The sequence below is a fragment of the Megalobrama amblycephala genome, linkage group LG10, assembly GCF_018812025.1.
Source record: "Megalobrama amblycephala isolate DHTTF-2021 linkage group LG10, ASM1881202v1, whole genome shotgun sequence".
Classification (NCBI taxonomy): Eukaryota; Metazoa; Chordata; class Actinopteri; order Cypriniformes; family Xenocyprididae; genus Megalobrama; species Megalobrama amblycephala.
This window is the reverse complement of record NC_063053.1, coordinates 18,717,584-18,741,569: the sequence shown is the minus strand read 5'-3', so window position 1 is coordinate 18,741,569 and position 23,986 is coordinate 18,717,584. Positions and strand designations below refer to the sequence as shown.

General features: G+C 37.0%; 1 protein-coding gene and 1 long non-coding RNA gene across 26 annotated transcripts in view; one reads left to right on the top strand and one right to left on the bottom strand.

Moving 5' to 3' along the window:
• pax2a (paired box 2a) overlaps positions 1-10,929 on the bottom strand; it is a 32,574-nt gene extending 21,645 nt beyond the window's left edge. For 2 of the 24 annotated variants that reach the window (XM_048205154.1, XM_048205177.1), the window contains exons 1-5: positions 5,895-7,635; positions 4,112-4,289; positions 3,841-3,861; positions 3,228-3,425; positions 7-92 (exon numbers count right to left, since the gene is read on the bottom strand). In XM_048205154.1, coding sequence (XP_048061111.1) covers positions 7-92; positions 3,228-3,425; positions 3,841-3,861; positions 4,112-4,289; positions 5,895-5,937 — 526 coding nt within the window. In that variant the 5' untranslated portion in view covers positions 5,938-7,635. Of the gene's footprint in view, positions 1-6; positions 93-3,227; positions 3,426-3,840; positions 3,862-4,111; positions 4,290-5,894; positions 7,636-10,460 lie in introns of those variants that run through there. The other 22 variants (XM_048205179.1, XM_048205159.1, XM_048205167.1 and 19 more) reach the window with 18 other exon arrangements.
• Positions 39-23,390, top strand: LOC125277008. 2 transcript variants are annotated; one of them, XR_007186793.1, is made up of 5 exons: positions 39-159; positions 15,924-16,063; positions 17,645-19,339; positions 20,481-22,431; positions 22,599-23,390. It is a non-coding gene; the product is annotated as an uncharacterized LOC125277008 (long non-coding RNA). The 2 variants fall into 2 exon arrangements; XR_007186794.1 differs by lacking the exon at positions 39-159 and adding an exon at positions 13,216-14,810.
• The last annotated feature ends 596 nt before the right edge of the window (positions 23,391-23,986 follow it).

Genomic DNA, 23,986 nt, shown 5'->3' with positions numbered 1-23,986 from the left:
TCTCACCTATAGTGTGTCCCGCTGTGGTGAGAGGCGTTCCTGTGCCGTCGGAGGATGGGTGGAAAGGCTGCTGAACTTTGGTTCGAATTATCCTACGAAATGACAGTTAAAAGAACACGATGAGTTGAGGGAAAAGCTAGTTCGCCGGATCATTTTACGGTAAGCTTTCGCATAGCCTGATGCGACCCATTGCGTGTGTAAAACTCTAGTGTTGTTTTGGGGCCTTCCTATATAGATGCACTGATTCTGTCACAAATAACCAATCTTGGGGTATTAGGGCCAATCATGGAGGAGATGTGCGAGGCAGAGTGGGAGCTACCGCGGAAAGAGTGGATTCAATCAAATGGGATCCCATCTTTAGAAATATGATAAAGTCCCACTACCTCGAAGGTGTGATATGGGGGAAAGTCTTCATTGCACTTTGGTCTGAATGATCTTGCAAACAAAGCATGAAATCACATCAATTCACCTCAATGATGAGCTTCACTGCCCCGAACTGGCCTCAGCTTTAATAATCTCTCTCTCTCCCTCTCCTTCTCCTTCTTTATCTATCTCAATCTCTCCCTCTATCCTCCTCCTCACTGAAGCAAGCGAAGATTGCTTGTAGAGTGTGGATACTGACTTCCCAGATCTGACATTTTTTTTCTAGCACAAACATTCATGGGTGCCAGCATGGATGAGGCCCTATTGATTGGGACTTGGGGATATAAAAAAAAGTTGGGAATTAGAGGCAGAGAAGAACAGATGCAAATAGAGGGCTATAAATTATATGTGACAGGAAAGCAATAGTGTCTTATTGCTTCACCAAAGCCCACTGCAGCATCTGATGTCTTTAATCTGGGACACACTTTTGAGAGAAGAAGCTGTCACCTTATTCGAGGAACACATTTATACTCGTTGGCTACACATTTTCACATTTGTATAAACTATAATATGGCGGTAAATTTCATTACTAAGGAAATCCTCATTCTGTATGTGCTGATGCACTTAGAAAATCAGTACTTATGACTAAGACTTGATTCAGTGAACTGAATATATATATATATAATATATATATAAATTAAAAATTATATTATTTAATTTAATTTAATGTCAATAAAATAATACTTTTATAGTGTTTTATATCTTCCTAGACAAACACCCTATCAGTATTTTGTGAATTCCTTTTTAACATCCATCCAAAACAATGATTTAACCCTGTGTCTAGCGTTAGCCACACAAACTCAATAGCTTGGATCCATGTTCTCGCTATCGAAAGAGCTATTTGGAAGGTGTGAATTAATGACTTGCCAGGGTGCTGAGAATTCCCTGTAGAAATATTAAAATATGAATCGATGCTATTGAAAGGACGCTTAGGATTCAGGCGATAGAAGGGCTCAGAACTGGTTGTGTGCCAGTGACTTCATGCTGTGAGGAGGACACAGAGAACACCCCAGACAGTGTGTAATCTTTAATAATTCATGCAGAGAAAATGTGCTTAAAGCTGGGACATCTTCTAATGTCAACAGAGCAGAGGTCAACCTCTTAAGCGCTTAGTGCATGAGGGTCCTGCCTCTGAAGTCTGCTCACTGGTGAGGGAATACTTTTAGACAGGGTACAAGAACACCTGTTTGAAATGACGCAAGGCGTACAGTTCGACTACAGCCTGCTATAATTATAGGAAATGTTAAAATATTGTATTTGCATTTTGTTTGTACTTTGCCGCTTTAAGCAATCTCAAAGTTAAAGGACAGTGTTTTCCGGTGCAGTACAATCCAGTTCGCTTAAAAACAGCCCACACTGATGTTTACTGTAGCAACTCCTAATTTATTAAATAATACAGGCAAGTTTTGAAATAATTAGCTCGGGTATCGTTTTTATCCAATGTGTGTATAGAAAACCATCTTTGTACGGTTCAGAATAGCAATCCAAATAAATCTGTTACATCCCTATATGTATTAATTTCACATATAAACAGAGGTCCTTACAGTGGCCCTCCTCTGAGGTGATAACTTGAACATCATTGGAAACAAAGGTTTAGTGGCTCTTCTTTCATGTCATTAATGCAGATTAAAAATTTACCACATACATGTGTTGAGACCTGTTCAAATTGCCCTTTTTAAGCAGCCATAGTGCATGAAATGAATTTTTTCAGCCTCTCTCTCCCCCGTTTTTTTTTCTTTTTCTTTTTCTGAGGAAATGTCTTGTGCGGGTCGGCCCATGATCTCTCTTCAGCTCATTAAAATGTAATGCTGCTGGCCAGCTCTATGGAACAGTGCCTCCTAACCAAAGTTCATTACTCCTGCTTGCAGGTAGGCCTTTTTCACCTTGTTCTTCCACTCTTAATACCCCCTCCCACCACCATGTCTCCATCTCACTTGGGATAGTCTTGCTAGCCTTTGTATTTTAATAAGAAATAAGAATGGTAACTTAAGACTATTTATTTTCAACTGACTGATTTAATGTAGGTAGGCATATATAAGTAAATTAGGACTGCAAATAATCTCCTTTGCATTATTTACCATAACATAAGGACTACAGGACCTGTTTGTTAGTCCTTGGTAAGTTAATAACTTACTGAAATTGCTGAGGTGGAAGCCCAGTTACACATCCACCGCATTCAAAATTATTTTTTGCACTATTCTTATTTAATAATATTAATAATAATAATTTAGATTTATTAATTATTGTGTTATTATTAGTTAAATTAAGATATATTACACATCTCTTTTTTTCAACGTTTAAATACAATAACTTTTTTTTCTTTATGGTCTTGCGTACTATATTTTTTTAGAACTACTGTGATGAGATTCCGTATAAAGCAGTGGGGTCTGATCGCGTATTTCCCAGTGCCAATGGATCTGGTTACAGAGTATTGATTGGTTTTCATCGAGACAGATGTGATTTTCGCGACCTCAACTATAGATCCTCTGCAGGCTGTGGACAGATTTGGGATTGAGTTGCACATTTGAGACCACCCCGAGAGCAAGAATTAAAAAAGCAAAAACATCACCCATGGAATAAGCATTGTAAATTGGAAACGATGCGTACAGTTTAAAGGATTTTAAATTAGCTTATGATAATTTGGCCGTTAGTGTTTGGAAACGCCGTTTTAATAACTGAAGACTCTACTGCTGAAGGTCGGTAGAGAACGGAATTAACAAATAGTTTTGTTCTGTCATTGACATCGTGTTTTTCAAATAAATGTGAAATTTAAAATGTGAAAATGGAATTTCAACCCGCTTTACCTGTTTATAGATGAAACACTTGGTACTGTGTCGTTGTCACAAACGCCCTCGGCCAGGAGTCGGTCCCTGATCTCCCAGGCGAACATTGTGGGATTCTGCCGCTTGTATTCTGCGATTTTATCCACAACTTTGGGCGTCGCCACTTTTGGTTTGGACCCCCCAATAACTCCAGGTTTAATACTGCCGGTTTCATAATATCTGGAAAAGATGAGCGATAATTCGTTATTTAAAATTTTCCTCACGTCATAGCGATGGCGATTTTTTTTTCTCTCTAGCGTGTGGCATTGAGCATAAAGGCTATTTATAAACAATGAGTTATGAATACGGGCCATACAATCTAATGATTTAAATATATTTTGACTTTTAAATTATCAGATGTTATTTTCTTTCCCCAACCCTTGCGACGGGAAAATGTGTAATTTCTATTTTAACATGTACATTCAATAGGTTTTGCGTCTTCAATCATTAACATTTGTAGGCTGCGATCTAAAATCGCAATCATTCATTTATCAAACGGTTTCCTCAGCGACTGATATGTCCCATGCATCCCACGATTAATACATGCCACCAACACATCTCATAATTTCTAAGGAACATTTAAAGTGCAGAATACCTTATAAGATCCTTTTGATAGCTGAAAAATATTTCACAAAATTCAAAAATCTATAACAGTTTCCTAGAAAACATATCCTTCCTCCTTCACAATGAATTAAGTGAATTTAATATTACACCTTTTCACTAAAAGGAAAAAAACTTACTAATACGATGCATTACAGTACAATAATGTTTAGGATGTTTATTTAGTACATGAAGCAATAACATTTGATTACTAGTATCAGTTTTCTATAGTTGGACAAATTTGCTACATCTGTAATTTTTCGTACCTTCCGAGAATTTTGCTGACACAGCCATGGCTGACCCGTAGTTGTCTTGAGATGTCACAAGGTCTGACTCCTTGGTGCGCGAGCTCCACGATTCTTTGCCTGACCACGTCAGGTAGGGGTCTGCCATTCACAAACACCCCTCCTAGCTGGTTCACACCGCCGTGCCCTATATGGGATACAACAACACAGACACAAAAAGCATAACATTACATACATATAGAAGATAGGCTGCGCCGTTAACATGGCTACCACACAGAAGCGTTTAATTTTCTCTTTCTCCCCTCACTCTCTCTCTCTTTCTCTCTTTAACACTCTCCGCATGAGAGCGCGCGCACACACACACACTCACACTACCTGTATGTGCACATGTGGACAACCATAAACAATAAGACAGTTAGCTATAATGTATATTAACTAAGAAATAGAATACGTAAAATGTTTTGACCTCCTTGTTTTTTGTTTGTTTTTAGCCTAGCTACTACTGTAGGCTACTATGACAGTATTAATCAATTATCATCTAAAGGTTCACGTGACAGTTAATAATGTTTTCCTCATAGGCTACAGTTAAAACAAATTACATTTGTACGTTGGGCAGTAGCCTATTTTTAATTTATAGTTAGTTTAATCAATTGCTTTATGTTTATATATTTGTAAGCACAAGACAGCATGATAAATAACTATATTGTTATATTATACAGTTGTACGGATAATATAATAATAATTATACTAATACTAATAATTTATTATTATTATTCCACCCATAACCCTCTTTTTTTATACGCAATCATGATTGTAAACACTAGCAAAACGTCATGTGCTATTCTACCCACAAGACCCGCTGCAGTTAGGTAGTATTTTCCTCTTCTATTCCATTGCAGCCAAACACATGTCGCATAGATTATGTTTCAACCTGTTTAATTTTCCTTGCACAATTATTGTAAATAATTAAAAAGAGCTTTGATAACTCATATTACAACCATGGAGTAGGCTACTGCAAAATAATTAAGAATTAATTATTTAAATTATACCCAGGCCTTCCGTCATCTTGTTTCAATACCGTGTTTTCAACAAACATAGCACAAATAACTCACTTTTAAAATTCTTATTATCGTGCCTAACAGCAAACCTTTTCTCTCTCATTTTCAAAATGTAGAGCACATTTATTTGGATTGAAAACCCCGCGCTTTAAAAATGTACGGTTTTTAAAAGGCAATGTTTTGTAAAATAATTTAATCTTTGGCAATTTTTATTGCGTCGGCACATGTTAGATATTTATGATAAATTTATATTTTTGCAGTAGCCTACATCTCTTGTCACTTCACATGTGTCAGTAGCCTAATTTACTCAAACATTGAACTAAAAAATAAGAAACATATTGTGTGAAATATGCACGAATCATTTACATTTTACATACAACGCAGAATGAGAAATTTTAAATTAAAATACGCTAAATATTGCAATCGACTTTTTGAACGACTTTTTGTCGGAACAAACGATTAAAAGGCCGCTTAGTATAACATAAGCGATCGCTGATATTTCTTCGCGGTGACTACTTTCCGTATTCGCTTTACCGAGCGAGAAGTATGCTATACAATATATATATAAAAAAAAACCATTTATACATTTTTGTAAGAGCTTTAAAAAACTTGTTAAGAGCGAGTAGCTTAATTCGGACAGGTTACTGTCTTACAAAGCCAACTCTACCGAAACGCTAAACAATTTACTTGATTTATGCTAAACAAGGTAGAGATTTTTGAAGGGAAAAAACTGATATTTTACTCACGGTGCATCGCCGAGAAGGGGTCTGCTTTGCAGTGAATATCCATGGGATAGCAAAGGAAGGAAAGATAATCGACTGAGGTCGCCGTCTCGCCTTGATTATGTAGCTATAATTGGAATTAATAAAGATCGCTATCCGTTCAAAGCACAGTGCTTCCGATGCCAGTGTACAGGAGAAGTTCTTCAGCGAGCGACGAACTTTATCTCGTGCTGATCAGTCCATTCAATGAAGACACGAGGCTGGTCAGGTGCAGATCATGTCCTGCACTAGTCTCTCAAAAAATCTTTTACGCAGGAACGTTAGCGTAATCAGTCGTTCAGTTAATATTTGTTAGCTACATATTTAAGGGAACGCAAGCATTAGTGGTTGCGTCTCCTCCAGTGTCCTCTGGTGAAACTGCAGTGTAAATTCCTCGATATGGAGAAGCGTTTCTGGTAAAGTCTGAGGGGTACAGTCAGATTCGTCCGGGGATGACAGGAAAAAACATGGACACGGCGAGTGTCTTTCGGTCCCCCTCTCTTCAAGAATGGGATGTGCCTGTTAGAAGCTTTGGGCTGAGACTGAAACCCCTCTTCTCAGTGTGTCTGTTTCTAAAAGCTGCAGTCCACCGCCCCCCTCCTTCCCAGATCCCCCCTCGCATAGAGATGGATGACATGTCAGACAAAGGCAATAGATTCCAACACTTTGTGATTCGCCAACGCAAAAAGCTGGAGCACCAAATGAGGAGGTCTCTTCATCTGACACTTCGGAAGGGGAGGGATGCAAACAGGGAAATGAGGAGAGATGGGTTAAAAAAATCGAGGAAATTAAAAGACAAGTGGAAAGGAAGCGGTACCACCAGCGGCCAGGCATCGTGGTATTTCGAAACTGTATGTTGTCAAACTACATGAATCATGTTTGAATCATATTGGTGACCTAAACGTAGAGACTGAATGTGTGTGTGTGTGTGTGTGTGTGTGTGTGTGTGTGTGTGTGTGTGTGTGTGTGTGTGTGTGTGTGTATGTGGTTGATGGGCACTATGTTGTCATGATGAGAATAGTTAAGGATAACGGAAGGTCTTAATCTTCATTTTTCTATTTTTACTGTCTTTATTTTTTTCTATTTAGCTTAGGTCTTGTCGGATGTTTTCACATTTTTTTTCCGAACATATATTATAATGCATTGGCGTTAAATAGGCTATTATTAAATTGTTAAGCAATATTAGCCTAGCGTGTGGCATTTTTTTTCTAAAACAGGGTAGTCTATACGCTGTTTTAGGAAATACGGGAAATGTAAACAATACTATTTAGCATAAATATTCGAAGTGTGCAGATATAAAAAGGCCTAAATGTTGCCTATAATCTCAATTTCTGACAAACTTTATCTAGTGCATTTGACAGCTATCTGACAATCAAGAATTACTGAATGAATAATGCATTTTAAACTATAACAACACTACTAAGTTTGGCCTGTCAAATGTTAGTGAAAGGATTGTCTCTTTTGGCCATGCTGTTTGGGCTGCTGTATTGTAGGCATTTCTGTAGATGGCGCTGCTTAGTTTGCTTTATTTCACTGAGGGAGGTTCTTGAAGTTTGTTTTATGGTTATCCAACAAAATTCTTGATTGCTGATGACAAGTGGTGAACTTAATGTTTGTTCGTTTTATTTATTTTTCTTACTTATTGTTTTTACTTAAAGCTCAGATGCATAAGAGCTGAGAACGACGGTTGTTCATCGTTGACTCGTGGTTTTGTCAGTTTGTTTATGATATAGTTGATTAGAGAGTGTACCTAATATGCTTCACTTGACGTTTCACCTTTTTTTATTTTAAACCAGATCTATCTATCTATCTATCTATCTATCTATCTATCTATCTATCTATCTATCTATCTACAGTAATTCAATATAAACTGTTTATATTTCTTAAGTCAGAGAAAAAAATATTTTATAAGAATCATATGTTTTTAGATCCTGGATAGTGATCATGTTTACTTTTTTTTCCCACTTCTGAAGCAAGCAATAAAGTTAGCTTCCTATCCTAAATTTCATATTTTTCTGGAAAATGTATTTTTAACCCGTTAAAATACAAATAGAATCGTATGCACTTATTTTACGTATATATATATATATATATATAGCATGCATTCAATTATTATTATTATACTGTTATTATTGCTGCCATCATTATTGTTTTTACTGTTTTCGTTTTTAGTAAAATGGCACGTACACATAGAGCTGAATTTAAGCACCTATGTTTAAAACAAAAATGCCCGTAGTAATTGTTAAAAAGTGCAGGCTTTGGCTTGACTGAAGCAGACTCTTACACATTTATGAAGTGTTCGCACTGTGACCGTTGTAGGTTCGGCTAAAAGAACAGGAGGCTATGTTATGTTATGCCTCCCGGCTAAATTTGGGGACGATTCTTCTTTTTGTTAGTATTTTTGGAGGGAGCTTCTGGTACAATATGTAACACCATGGGCTGTAATTTCACACTCGACTACACATTTCCCCTAAAGCTGCTTTTATTTCCCCGCAAGACCCCAGCTTTTTGCCTCCACTCCCCTTTACTATATTAGTTACTTCCTCTGTTAAATGATAGGAAAACTAATTGCAACTGATCTTAGTGGCCATTGAATACTAAAGGCTGTATTGCGACTTATATATTTCACGTGGCTCCTCAACGTTATAATTTTTTTGTTTTGTTTACTTCTAGATGATATGCGTCCTGTCACAGCTGGGCAAAGGGAGAATGTGTAATAAATTGCAAGCGTGCCGTTTTAAATAAGCGGGTAAACATACAAAATATTTTTTGAGGTCTGCTTTGGGTGTTTGAAAACTTTCACATTTTGTATTTTCTTTAGATCAACCCTTTGTGAACATGAGGTTTTACTCTTAAGATAACTATTAGGAGAGAGTGATCGAACGTGTCAAAAGAGAGCTAGTCAGAGAGAGAGAGAGAGAGAGAGAGAGAGAGAGAGAGAGAGAGATACTCGATTGCACGCGAAGGTGCAGTGATACAGTGCATCTGTTTTGACAGCCTCTGCTATACGCCACATAAGTTTGTTAGTCAAAGTGAACCGCGATGAACGTCCAATGAGAACGCAGAAAATCACTTCTATTCGACTTTCCAATATTTCTATTTCCACTTTTAAAAGCCCATAGGTTTCAGCACATTCACTGTAATATTGTCAACGTCACCAATCGATAGTTTCCACTCCACTAGACCTGCTGTCCACGTCAGTGTGCTATAGCCTAGCAGAATGCAAGTATCCTTAGCTTTTACAGCAGGAGTAACCCATAATGGAATTTTAAGGAGTCTGATGTACACTTATTGCGATTTTCAGTCGCTGCTGTTTTAGAATTTTCAAGAGGTATTAATTTGTCACAGACTGAAAAAAATAACGGAGAAATCGTTTTGGGTTTTTTGGGGGGGTTTGCCATTGTGGAAAACAGTTTTTTTTTTTTTTTTCTTGGAAAAAAAAGTTAAAACTAAGAGTATAAGACCAATCTCTGGTCAAGTTCAAAATTATCATAGAAATTAAACAGTTTGCCGAATAATAGGCCTACTGGCATTAATAATAATAATAATAATAATAGGATAATAATAATAATAATAATAATAATAATAATAGCCTAATAATAATATCGTTTTTGTTGTGTTGCCCAAAATAGGCTGCCTAAATTATTGACTACAAAATAATTTTATCCCCAAATGACTCTTTCCTATATTAATTACATATTGGGATGTTTTAACATCTAGTTCTTCAATCAACAAAAAATTGAGGTTTCCAAATATTTGACCGCTGTAACCAAAACAACAAAACGGCATTCACAACGCCATAGTCATGATATCAGCTGTGTCTTTAGATTACCCATTCATGGTGTCTATAGAGTGAACAGATGGACCATCAATTGAGTTCTGTCCACAGCATCAGAGATTGATTTTGTACTTGCTTTTAATTTTACCATAATTAATTAGATTATTACAAGTGTTATATTGATCTTCACATTTACACCCAAAATAGAAAGGTGAATTAGCATATGATCTATGTTTTCAATTAAGCGAACTGCATAAACAATGACGACAACATATTAATAACAACAACGACAACAATATACTCGTAGCCTAATACTAGGCTATTTAAAATATTAGTCTATTAATATTGCCATAAAAACTATGCGATTGCAAAAAGGCTAATGTTTTGGGAAAATTAATATTTGAATTATGCAATGGGAAATCCCGCAGTAATACTATTATGGATTACAGTGAGCACTTATGTCAACACACGGGCCCAGCTAATAACATCGCATAATAACATAATTTCAACGTGAATCACATGTACAGATTGGCAAGGCAAATGTCAGACTTTCCACCACGCAAATTACAACCGTAAGAGCAAACAGACGACTGCGCTTGCAACACTATAGGGCGGTCAATAAAAGGTTAGTCGCTGGTCAAGTAGTTTGCGTTTGAAAAGTAGCTACTACACCTACTGTATGTTCTTACCTGAGCTGACGGCGACTCACCCCTACCGCTAGAAAATAAACACTCACACTGTTTGGCGAGACGAAAAGAGAGCCCTGCGCTTACCTGATCGACCAGAGCTGTGAGCCATGGCTTTTCCCTGTCTAATGGTCCGTTTCGTCGATGCAGCCCACTAGATCTGTCCGGCCTCCTGCGTTCCCTCCTCGGCTGGGCGTCCTGCCTCTCCCCGCTGCTTTTCACAACCTTTGACCGATCATCCAAAACTAAACGGTTTAGACGACAACAAAAAAGGAGAGCAACCTCTGCTCCACTGAACTAGATTGATAAAGGAGGGAAAATAGCAATCAAAGCAAATAAAGCGTTGCAGGTGTTATATAAAAAGAAAGAATAAAATCTTGTCTGTTGGAAGTAAAGAGGGGACTATGAGTATGGAGATATGCTAAGATCCGCACGCAGGCGTTTACGTTTAGGAGACTCAAAGGTAGGACTTATAGCGATAAATATTCATGATCTTTTGAAAACATAACTATATGCTTATGTGTGCACTTATAAGCTTAACATGTTCTGATAGTGAACTTGTATGAAGTTTGCTCAGAAGTTCGCGTGAATGCTTGTGATAACTGATTCGTGCTGCTCATTGGCTGAACTTTAAGGTGAACCTGTTCTCAGTAGGAGGGTCTATAAACGAGCTAATACGGAATTTGAATTCATGCTAATGTATTATGAGGTCAGATTAATTACATGTTATATTAAGTAGTTTTGACGTGTGTGTGTGTGTGTGTGTGTGTGTGTGTGTGTGTGTGTGTGTGTGTGTGTGTTTCTAGCTGTTTACAAATCCTCAAATTTGTTATATTGTTTAACTTAAGTTTAAGTCATATAATAATAATAATAATAATAATAATAATAGGCTAATAATAATATAGCTTTGCAATATTATATTACTTAAAGTCATTCCAAAGCTATTTTTTTATTTGATAGATAGATAGATAGATAGATAGATAGATAGATAGATAGATAGATAGATAGATAGATAGATAGATAGATAGATAGATAGATAGATAGATTTAATTAATTTCCAAATAACATTGATCAAACAATGCTGTTGAATAGTTATCTTGATGTTGCATATTTAATTGCCAGGTCAATTGAATTAACGCCTGATGACACATAGCTATACGTTTATTTCTGTATGCCATTGTCCACAATTTATATACGTTACCAGTGTTTCGTAAACCTTTTGAAATGAGTTAAGAGACTATAGCCAACTTACAGCACAGTAATCCTTATACCCGCCTCACCAGCCGGCAGAAAAAAAGGAAAGGTCAAACTTTTCAGTTGAGCAGTCAAAGGTGTGCTCCCCCCTGTCACGGAAACAAGCCTTTACTCATTTGTTGGGGATGATAGTTGGTTGTATTTTAAACCAATGTAACGTTTCCTGCTTTGCACTAGAATAACGTTGCAGTTCGTATAGCTCACTTTATTTGCAGTTTTGTTGGAATTATATTGTACATTTTGTTGAGAATAGAATTAAGTCCCTTTTTGTTTAAAATAGATTTCATTAGCCTTTTTAATGCCATGTTAATGCCAGTTCAGGTAAATACAAAAATGAATAAATAAAAAAAACTAGGACAACTCTGCATGCATAACTTTAAAGTAGCCTAGAAAATACCATTTGTCGCTGAGGGATCAGATTTATAAAAAGAATCTTGAGAATGTGAAGTCTGTATGTTAAGGTTGAATGAAACCGCTAGTTCTGCATTTCTGTTGCTGGCTTTATTCCTTAGAAACATTATAATAGTTACACGTCTCTGTCACTAGTAATTAACATTCAGGACAATTAAATTAGTCTGATGTAGAGCATTGCACATGTAACAAGGCGTCCACCCATGTTTTAATGAAATCGATTTCGCCGGCCCTCTCTGGCTTCAGTAAGCACAATTCTGACGTTTTAGATCCCTAAACTCTGACAACAGCAGATTCACACAAAATGTTTGTTAACTAGGTGAAGTTGAGGCTATAATAATTTAATGTACAGTTTTATGTCTTTACCACGCTCTGTCGTTCTTTTAGATTTTGTAATACGGCATATTTGCAAGTTACTTGTCTGTTAATGTTCCAGTTAGTAGACTTTATCATCCCTTTCCTCTTTTCTCTTCGCGATCGCTCGCGCTGTTAAGCTCTGACGGAAGTTCCCACTCATCCGCTCTACTTATATGTGCATTTGTGATGGGGCTATACATGCATCTGCATCGAACATTTGAGCCATATTGCTCACAACATAATTCCGTGTCGTTTTGCTACTTTAATGTACTGAAGCCTTGAGTGGCCGCGCGACTGTTCTCCTCGCATAGTTGGCGTTTTGCAATAAACCACATCTATGATTTTATGTCGAATCAGATGAATACGCGTGTTATTCGTTGTGAGAATGTTTCAGTGCGAAGCTGATGTATAGAAATAAATATATACGAAAAGTAACGGCTTTATTATGTAGTTTATGAGTAGATACAATTATTTTAAATTGCTGTAGGCTGATTACTATTATTTATGGATTATATAGACTATAGCTTTTTTTCTTTTCTTTTCTTTTCTTTTCTTTTCTTTTCTTTTCTTTTCTTTTCTTTTTTCTTTTCTTTTCTTTGACTCCTAAAAGAGATAAATATGAACTTGAACATTATTTAATACTCTTCTTAAGTATTATCTGTTTTTTATTATATATGTATATATATTTTTTTATTATGTATATATGTATATATATATATATATATATATATATATATATATATATATATATAAAATGGTTATGGTAAATAAATAAAAAAAAATCTAATCTTAATTTTCAAATCATAATGTATTTTAATATTCCTATATAATGAGTTTCCAATTGCAATTTGTGTGTGTGTGTGTGTGTGTGTGTGTGTGTGTGTGTGTGTGTTGGACCCTGAGGCAGCCCAGGGTGCTCTCAAGCCAGCTGCCACTGTTCAAAACAGACAGGAAACAGCTTCCACTAACACGACTGCAATATGGAAAGCAGCGACCTCCTTGATGCACCCCATGGCATGATTCTAATATCCCCCCTCACTCTTCACGCACACACTTACATACATGCATAAATGCAGGATTAAATGGTTTAATATCTTATCCAGTTGTGTCATTTATATTTTCAATAAGATCATATGGTTGATATTTTGGAGATCATTCATAGGACCTTGACCCGTTTCAGCAGTAGCCCAGGAGCATTTGGGAACGTGTGCCTGGAGTGCGATAGAGAGAGACTTGATTTCCCTGTGCTGTAGAGATGCTTTGTTTCACTGTAAATGTGTGTGTGTGTGTGTGTGTGTGTGAATGCATATCTATTATCCTTCTGAGAAATACAGAGCCGCTCGGCTCCCACACTGGCCTCTGATCATCGCCCTGTAAATGCAGCCTGTCACCTTCAGTGGTGTAATGATCACAGAAACAGTGACCTTGATCTATGGCAAGCCATAACGGAGAAGAGAGAGCGTCTCCCACACTCCGCACTCAGATATAACAGTGATACAGGGGAAGCCAAAGGAGGGTTCAGAACAGGGCCATTTGATTGGCAATAAAGGTTGTTGGAGTGTCTGTAATGGATGTGAGATCTCTCCTGTTATCATCCATTTGGATAGGGCATCGACTGAAGACGACGTGATTCCAGATTGAAAACTCAGGGAGTGGCTGATTATGGTTTTATTGCATAGTCCATTACACTGGTCAACACTACACACTGTTTCTCAAAGCAGAGGCTGTGGTGGATTAATGGGGCAGCGCTTCTGTTCTCTCCAGCCCCCTCGGACATACGCACCTTTCCTTCCCTTCAGCAAGGCTTTTTGAATATGTCCCAGTTCTTGCCACATTTAGCTTTAAATAAGTTTCACCCTCCCTTCTTCTTGAAAGAAGGGCGCAGTGGGTTCATGCACCCTGTGAGTTCAGCACTCATCATTTATCATCCCTCTTTTTTTTTTGGAAACGATGAACAATATTATGTCATAGACTCCTCTTGTGATGGAAACTATATGTACATCTTAAACTATGTGAGAAATGAACATTTTGTTTTAATAAAAGCTGTATAACATTTGATAAAGGGATAGTTCAGCCATAATTCAAATTGTCATCATTTACTCACCCCCATGCCATTCCAAACCTGTATGTATATTTTGTGTTTTTTTTGTTTGTCTGTTTGTCAATACAGTGTAAATCAATGTCATCCAGTGTTTATTTGGACCTCATTTACTTGCAATGTATATACAAAAACATTTGAAACATTCTTCAAAATATCTTGTGGTTCCATTCCAGCCTCTCACTCTCTCTGTAAACTGCACTGTACAAACAAAGGCAAAAATAAATATATATAAAAATGATTTCAATGAATATAATCAATTATTTATCTTTTATATTCCACAGAAGAAAGTCAAATGGGTTTGGAACAACACGAGGGTGAGTCTATGATGACAGAATTTTCATTTTTGGGTGAACTAACAAACTAACTTCTAAAGAAGTAGTTAGTTTGAACAAAATGTGTTAATATGAACATTTTGCTTTATGGGCAAATTAAATATCTCAAAATCAGAGTCAGAAAAATGTAATCTGGCATACTGGTGAAGGGCACTAAAAACAGTATAAGAGACAATAAATAATGTGGGAAAAAGTAAAAAATTCTCCCTGTGGAAATCTGGATGCTTTTGTGAAATCTGGTCCCCACAACAGCGAGCCCCATCAACTCATCTCCCCTTGCCAGCTTTTCATATTTAAAGCCAGTACGGGTTTAATTACCAAATGATGACAGTGTCATATGGTGCCATGATGGCACAGGATATGTGCGAGACACTGACTGACAGTGGGAAGCTGGAAAGCAAAACGGGGGAGAAAAAAAAATAGCTGAGACAGTAAAACATCTGTAATTTGCAATTCACTGGTGTTCAGTGGTTGCTCATGGATTAAAGATTAAAAACTATTGTCTAGCAGATGGAAGAGAGAGAGGGAGAAAGAGAGAGAAACATGGAGGGAGGGGGAGCTTCTAAGCAGCCCATTTACATTTGTATATAAGCAGCACTGTTAGGATAATCACATGGAAAAAATAAGCTGTCTCCATCACACACCCAAGGCAATGCCTCCATTAGCCCCATCTCCAGATGCAGATGCTTCTGTTTTCAGATCGATTTGTGGTGACAGCATGTTGCCCTCTGTAACAGCTTGGCATATAGTTTGGTACAAGTGCAGAGAGAATCTTTGACTTATTGTCTTTGCGACGCCACGGTGCTAAATGCAGCATAAAACTTCCTCTAATATGCAATACTCTGTGTTTGCTTGACCAGTGTCTAGAATAAAAAGTGAGCTAATTTTTCTCTGTTGGTGATTGAAGAGCTACACCTGATCTTTTTGTAATTGTAATTAATTGGTGTTTTGTTAGTCTTGCTGTGCCTTAATTAGTTAGCACTGCCCAGTAGAGAGAATGAGAAGCAGCACCCGGTACACAGCAAATAATTATTAGAAATGGCTATAAGCTAATGCTTTCACTGTGAAGTTGACCCTACTTTGATATGCTCATAGGTTCCTTTGATGCGTTCGGGTGTACGGGGGTAACGGGCAGCCTATTGGAGCATGGCAGACCACCTGAGAGTTGTTTTCTGGACTCTGGGAGGTCACCTGACACCAGTGCTCCGGAGAAGGTGCACAGCACTGGATTTCACGTGAGTTAAAGGACCTCTTCAATAAAACATCACCAGCTTTCATTGGTGCACGCTTGAGCTGCTTGTGTAATTGACTTTTTGACTTTTTTCGGATTTGCATGGACTCTTCAAAAGTAGCTCACCTGGCAAGTATCGCTCTGCTCCAAAATTACAGTAACGCTGTGTTATATTACAAATAATAAGAACTCTCCACTGGCCACAGCTACTCATGCAGTCTTAATTCACCTCTAAAGGCTTGTTTACATCAAGTATGATAGCTACATAATGACATCCTCACCATCGGCAATGAAGTTCTGTTTATTATAAGTATGTGCTGCAGTTTTGACGTCTGCTGTTTTGAATGCTCACCCTCTTTAAAGGGTTAGTTCAGCCAAAAATTAAATTAAGTCATTAAGTACTCGCCCTCATGTCGTTCCAAACCCGCAAGACCTTTGTTCATTTTCGGAACACAGATTAAGATATTTTTGATGAAATCCAAGAGTTTTTTTTTTTATGTCTAATGGAAAGCAACAAAATTACCACATTCAAGGTCCAGAGAAGTAGTAAAGACATTGTTAAAATAGTCACCGTGACTACAGTGGTTCAACCTTAATGTTATGAAGCGACAAGAATACTTTTTGTGTGCAAAAACAAAACAAAAATAATGACTTTATTCAACAATTTTTCCTCTTTCCTGTCAGTCTTGTGCAGAGTGCAGAGCTTTCGTGTTTATGTCCGAACGCCGGCTCAGTATTGGCTGAATCTGTTCACGTGAGCAGCACGACGCATGTATGTGATGCTGACGCAGGAGCTGGCTAATAATGAGTCGGCGTTCGGATGTAAACACTGAAGCCTGCACTGCGTTCACTGCGTCAACTGCGTAGAAGACTGACAAGGAAGAGGAAAAATAGTTGAATAAAGTCATTATTTTTGTTTTGTTTTGTTTTGTTTTTACGCATAAAAAGTATTCTCGCCGCTTTATAACTTTAAGGTTGAACCACTAGTCGCATAGACTATTTTAACGATGTCCTTATTACTTCTCTGGACCTTGAATGTGGTAATTTCGTTGCTTTCTATTAGAGATTTAAAAAAAAAAAAAAACTCGGATTTCATCAAAAATTTCTTAATTTGAATTTTGAAAAGACATGAGAGTGAGTAATAAATGACAGAAATTTCATTTTTGGGTGAACTAACCCTTTAAAGTTGGGTCAGTTGATTGGCCGTCAATGTTTTTATTGTTCATTAGCTGGAAGAAATCATTATAAAAGTGATTCCGATGATATCTTGTTATATTTGTGGAGTGGACTCTGCTATTCTTTTAAATTTAGAACAATTTTTAAATGTATATCTTTATTGTTGTTGTTATAGTTATCCTTAGTGTGAATGGGCCTTTAAACAACCTATAGAAAGTGTACGTTTGGGGTAAATGAGAGCCTACCATGCAGTTCAAATAGTTTAAATTAAAGGCATAATTCACCCCAAAATGAAAATGAAAAGTCTTTATTTACTCATATAATTTTATATACAAACAACATTGGACCCCATGAAGAAAAAAAAAACAGGCTTTTTTTTTTTATAGAAATATCTTTTTATGTTCCACAGATGAAAGAAAGGTTTGGAATGACATGAGGGTGAGTAAATGATGGGAGAATTTTCATATCTTTAATATATTTTAATAGCTGTTAAGGCATCTCAAATGAAATATGAGATTGGAGAATACTATAATTGCATTCTCTCTGAAATGAAGGAAGGCTCAAGCAGGATGTTCTGTAGGTGAAATTCAATACGGGCAAACCATTTTAGCCATCGTAGGAGTGAGGTGACGAATCATTTCTGTTCTGAATGGATGATTCAGAGCCAGAGGTGAATCATACAGGGGTTTGTTTGTATCTGTGCCTTTGATCCCCCTCTGATAGTCTCTACACCGCACAACATCTGTCACGCCGCATGCCACATTCGCTCACATAGAGCTTTAGGTGATGCTAGTGTATGGTTATTCCTGCCACACGGTCCACATGGGCATCCCCAACGCCAGTGCTCATTAGCAGGCAGGTGGCGTTAGAGTTTCGACTGGGGCAGAGACAAGAAATAGAACCTGGCAAACTGGGTTGTACGTCCGCATTGGGTAATCCCCGCCAGATTGCCAGGATATCAGAAGTGACATCACAAAGCCAACAAAAATTAGCATCCCTAATGGTCTGCCAGGCCAAACATTATTCTTCATGATGAGAAGCAGTCATGCCTGCCCAGGGCTCCTGATGATTTGGCCAAAAGCAGTGGAGGCCCCTAAGATCTCAGCTCCAGCCAAAACCAACAGGCTCTATTCTCCAACTCATGAAGACTGGTTGTACATTACCCCAAAGGAAGTTCCTGTGAAAAACCATCATATACTGCTGATGCCTTCAGATTCCAGAAGATCCTTGGAAATATCCTTCAAATGAGACTCTCACCTGGCACTTGACTACCAGTGAAAAAAACACCTTGACTAGATTTAAAACCAAGAAAGATCAATGAGAGGAGAGGGGGAGAGTGGCAGATTTAATTAATTACTGCACATTAGAATGTTTGTTTACAAAAGTGAACAGTTACAAGGGGCCTGATGGTAATTAATTTAAAACGTACTTCCCCCTGTCCCTGCCTCGCGTCTGCAGCAGACATGGTAGTTTCATGGCAGGTAAGCCTGCGTCTCATTGGATTTCCATCAATTGCTCAAAGGTGTGTTTGAAAACAAAGATGCATGGTACACAAATTAGCCTGAATGTTAACATGATTGCATATTAAGAAATCTAATTAGTATTCCAAGGAATCAAAAGGGAAGAGCTGCATGATGTTATGATATTGCATATCTAAGAGGAAAGTTTCACCATTTTATTTTTCATTCTCTATAATATTTAAATGTAACTTAAGATTTTAAATAGATCTGTAAAAAATTTTTTTCTTTGTGACGATGACTTTATTTCATCAACAATGTCACTGTGGTTGCATGTGTGTATGTTTTCATCTGTGGTCAGGAGGTCTCTCGAGGTCCCCCTCCAGGACAATGATGTATTTAAGTCCCCTAAGAGGTCAGATGGACTCTGTCCAGAACATCACCTGCAATCAATAGTGTTGGTAAACCAGGCTCAACTGAGTGGCCATGAAGACTCCCCTTATAAACACGCTCACAGAGAGGCCGGCATGGCCCATTGCTTTGCTAAAACCGCAACCAACATCCTGACACACACACACACAACACATGCCACCACTCTGAAAACAAGTGTTGATGACAAAGAGAAGAAAAATAACAGCACCTCAGCGGTAAGTGGAGAGCCTCCAGGTGATGAAATCCTCTCCAAAGTGACACAAAATTGAAGCAAATTGACAGCCATGTGAATGTGTTTATAAATGCTAGTGGGTGGTACTGCCGTGAAGCAGTGAGCCCGCTGGAGTGAGGGCTGGGATTTTTTATTTGATTTGATTTGATTTGATTTGATTTGATACATCTATTTTATTTTATTTTATTTTATTTTATTTTATTTTATTTTATTTTATTTTATTTTATTTTATTTTATTTTATTTTATTTTATTTTATTTTATTTTATTTTATCCATCTATTTTATTTTATTCCTCTATTTTATTTTATTTTTTAAAAAAACATATAGTCTTCATAATGGCATTTAGCTTCATTATTTTTGCTATGTTGATAGCTAAAATGTGCATAAATCTACATTATTTCTGTCAGTCTAATAAATAAGGAAAGTATATCAACAAACAATTAGTAACATACACTAAAAAATGCTGGGTTAAAAACAACCCAAGTTGGGTTGAAAATGGACAAACTCAGCAATTGGGTTGTTTTAACCCAGTGAATGGGTTGTTTTAACCCAGCGGTTGGGTTAAATGTTTGCCCAACCTGCTAGGTAGTTTTATTTAACTTAACTATTGTTTAAAAAACTTGATTATTGTTTAAAAAACTTGTTTAAAAAAATGGAACCCAAAGTATATTGGAAATTAAAATGTAATATGTTTAATAAATGAACATTTATTAAAAAGTTTAATTAATAATAATTAAACAATAAACATTTATTAAATTCCTTATTAATAAATGTTCACCTTTTGATTATTATTGTTGCCTCTAGTAATTATGTGTCTGATTTTTAATTTCCAACCTATTTTGGGTTCATTTTAAGCCAGCCATATAGTAATTTTTAAACAATAGTTGGGTTAAATAAAACTGTCCAGCATGTTGGGCAAACAATTAACCCAACCATTGGGTTTGTCCATTTTCAACCCAACTTGGGTTGTTTTTAACTCAACAATTTTTAGAGTGTACTTAAAAAGTTGAAAAACAACAGTATTTTGGATGGACAGTTTTACATTTTTACATGTCTGTTTATTTATAGTATATCTACTTTGCCTGATTATAATAATTTCTGCTTTTTGTATTTTTATTTACCAGCAATACCCTTTGCATTCATCTTCACTCTGTCATAGCAAAGGTTGCGCATTCTCCTTAACGCACAGGTGAATTGGGTGCACTGCTTCAATCAAGGCTTCACTATTGGGTTTGAGAGTCATCTGAGCCCAGACAACAAAAGCAAACGCTACAGTGAGTGTCTCTACTGTAAGTGGCTTTTGAAGAATTGGCACAGTCATCTGGCGAACACCTCACATCTCTCACAAACAAATGAAGGCCTGGTGCTTCAAAGTGAGATTGATATCTCTCTCTGAACTTCAACCAGAATATTCTGAATATTGAGAGAGGTGCACTCCTCCCACGGGACCGCCGAGGCGCCTCTCTCCTCCCTCGTTCCGCCAAAGAGGGGAAAAAAGATTGCCCCTGTAGATCTTCCATGTTCATCAATATTCACTCATTCATCGTGAGCCATGGCAGCTGAAATTTGGCCTAGTATTGCTGAATGGATGACCCAGGGATCCACTTTGCTGCTATGAGGTTGTCTGGAATTAAAACAGAACAATACACAATTTTTATGAACTTCAGAGTCGTCTATATATTTTACGTTGTGACAGAAAACTTTTCAATTTGCTCTGCAAGTTCTTAAGAGTACCCAGCCATTTAATAAGATTAGAATAGATGTAGAATGGATGTATATGCTTTGTTCTGCTTTCTGACTGTTTGCCAAATATACATTTTTTTTTCCTTTTGTTTTTTACTTGGAAATATTTTTCAAATACAATGGAGAAGGAAACTACTGCTATAATTCAATGTAAATGTAAACCATTATGTATTATTTACACCAAATTTAAGCTGTATAGTATATAAAACTGTATAGTACAGTATTGAATTACTGTTATTAAAGAGGTCCTTGATTATGATTTCACTTTTTTAACTTTAGTTAGTGTGTAATGTTGCTGTTTGAGTATAAACAACATCTGCAAAGTTATGATGCCCAAAATTCAATGCAAAGGGAGATATTTTCTTTTACAGAAATTTCTTTTTAAGGACTACAACAAAAGGCTGGTAGGGACTACAACAAGCTTCTTCCCGGTTTGGTGATGTCATGCCCCCGGAAACATGCAACAAAGGGGGCGAGGCCATGAGAAGAGGAAGAGTTGGTGGATTTGCACAAAAGATTAACATGACGGCACATGTTGATGAGTTGAATCAATTCCACAGCAACTAAATTATAAATGTATCCACTAACCATTCAGAAACATCCATATGCATTCTAAAATTTGAAACTTCTTCCTGAGTCTCTCCATCAGTGTCCAACTCCGGTTTGAACAATGTAAGGCTAAACACCGTTCTTGACAATCGTCATTTTGGCTGCATGAGATTCTCCAGCTTTGTTGTTGTTGAGCAACCATGAAGCGTGAGCTGTTAAAGCTCCACCCTCTTTTGGAAAGGGGGCGGGGAGCAGCAGCTCATTTCCATTTAAAGGGGGACACACACAAACGGCGTGTTTTTGCTCACACCCAAATAGGGGCAAATTTGAAAAGCTATAATAAATGATCTATGGGGTATTTTGAGCTGAAACTTCACAGACACATTCTGGGGACAATAGAGACTTATATTACATCTTGTGAAAAAGGGGCATAATAGGTCCCCTTTAAACTAAACCTTGCAAAATGTACAAATTCCTTTGCAGTTTCAATGTGCATGTAGAGAATGTAGCATATATTCTATGTACCATTTTAAATGACAACACAAATGATCAAACTACATTTCTTTAGTATATAAAACATCCACCAAAAAAATGAATACAAGCAAAATGCATTGGCACACATTCAGGTTTGCTTCTATGTTAGTATCTCCACAGCTGTATGTCTCTATCAGTGCATTTTTCAGAGAACTCCTTAGTAGCCAAATGAAGAGGCAAACACAGATGATGATGATGATGGTCATGACATACATCGTTGAACCACTTCAAGAGGAATACGAGCTTAAGGTGAGAATATCTTAGGATCCTGTAAAAACAATCTTATGTGAACTATTAGAGTTTACTGCAGAAGACCTACTAGGCAAAGAGTGCCTTAATATTGTCTTGATTGTGGTAAATATTTTGCTACAAAGTTGTGTGATTTTGTTATAAACCAACAATATTTATTGTTTCAGATTGAATCCTGCGAATCCATACTCCAGGTAAAACACCACATTTTAAATTCCAGGTAAATTTCCATGTGAAAATTACTATGCATTCACTAGTACTAAATGTATTATTAAATCACAACCGTTGATTTTCCAGAATGCAATGTCTACATGCGTGCATGTTATAATCTTGGTAACGGACAACAAAAACTACTCTATAATGATCTCCCCTCAGAGGTAAATCAATAATTGCAGAGCTACAAAAGAGTGTTTTGTCCTAAAATGGTAATTAGCATGGGTCTTGACCTCCCTCATGGCATCTCTCAGTCGCCCATCTGAGAGCCAGGGCATGTCCAGAGCTGACACTTAATGACGCTAACATTACACACTCGCTGAACATTGTCGGGCTTTTGTCTTCATTCACATCGAAATGAAGTTCTTGGGGCCCACGTTTATCAATCATGGTGGGGCTCCAGCTGTTCGCCAGTCTTTGGCCCGACTTCAACAGCCGCGCTTACAAATTGTCTCTGAATAGTGTGGAGCTCTGCCTCCCCACCCTTCCACCCCCTTTTTGTCACTGTCTCCTGACAAATGTTCCACTGCAGCTTTTCCCAGACATGGCCGACCCTACCTTCTGCTCCTCGCCATTCAGAGGGGGGTTCTGGCCTCATGTTCCTCTCACAAGATGAGCATGGTAATCTACAATGGTAGCCATTCAGACTGTTACTTAAATGCGTAGTGTTATGATGTTGTGGCGTGATTTTTGTCTTGGGCATCAAGAATGACGTCGAAAGAGAACATAAGTCATCTTTATTAATATAGCACTTTATACAATACAGATGTCAATACAGATTTCAGTTTCAAAGCAGCTTCACACAATGTAAAATATAATTGTTGGTTTAACTTAAACAATTAAGTTACCTGGTTGCCTTAATTTTGAGTTCATTGAAATTAAAAATTTGAGTTAATACAATGAAGACGATTGGTTTAATCAACAGAAACTCAAAATATTATGTTATCTGAACCACATTTATTATCAAAGTTGATTTGACAAAAGAAAAAATGTTGATAAATCATGAAAATTATTTTGGTCCCACTTTATATTAAGTGGCCTTAACTACTATGTTCTTACATTTAAATTAATGATTTGATACAATGCACTTATTGTGTACATACATGTTTTTACATTGTACTTATATTTGAAAAACGCCTGCATGTAATTACATCTGTAATTAATTTCTGTAATTACATTTATAATTACACTGTTGACCCATCCCTTACACCTAACCCCTACCCTTAAACCTACCCATACCACCAAAGCTTTCCCTAACCTTACCCGTATCCCAATTCAATTGCAGAAAAAGTGTTTTGCAATTCAATATGAACCCAATAAGTACATTGTACTTATTTTTTGA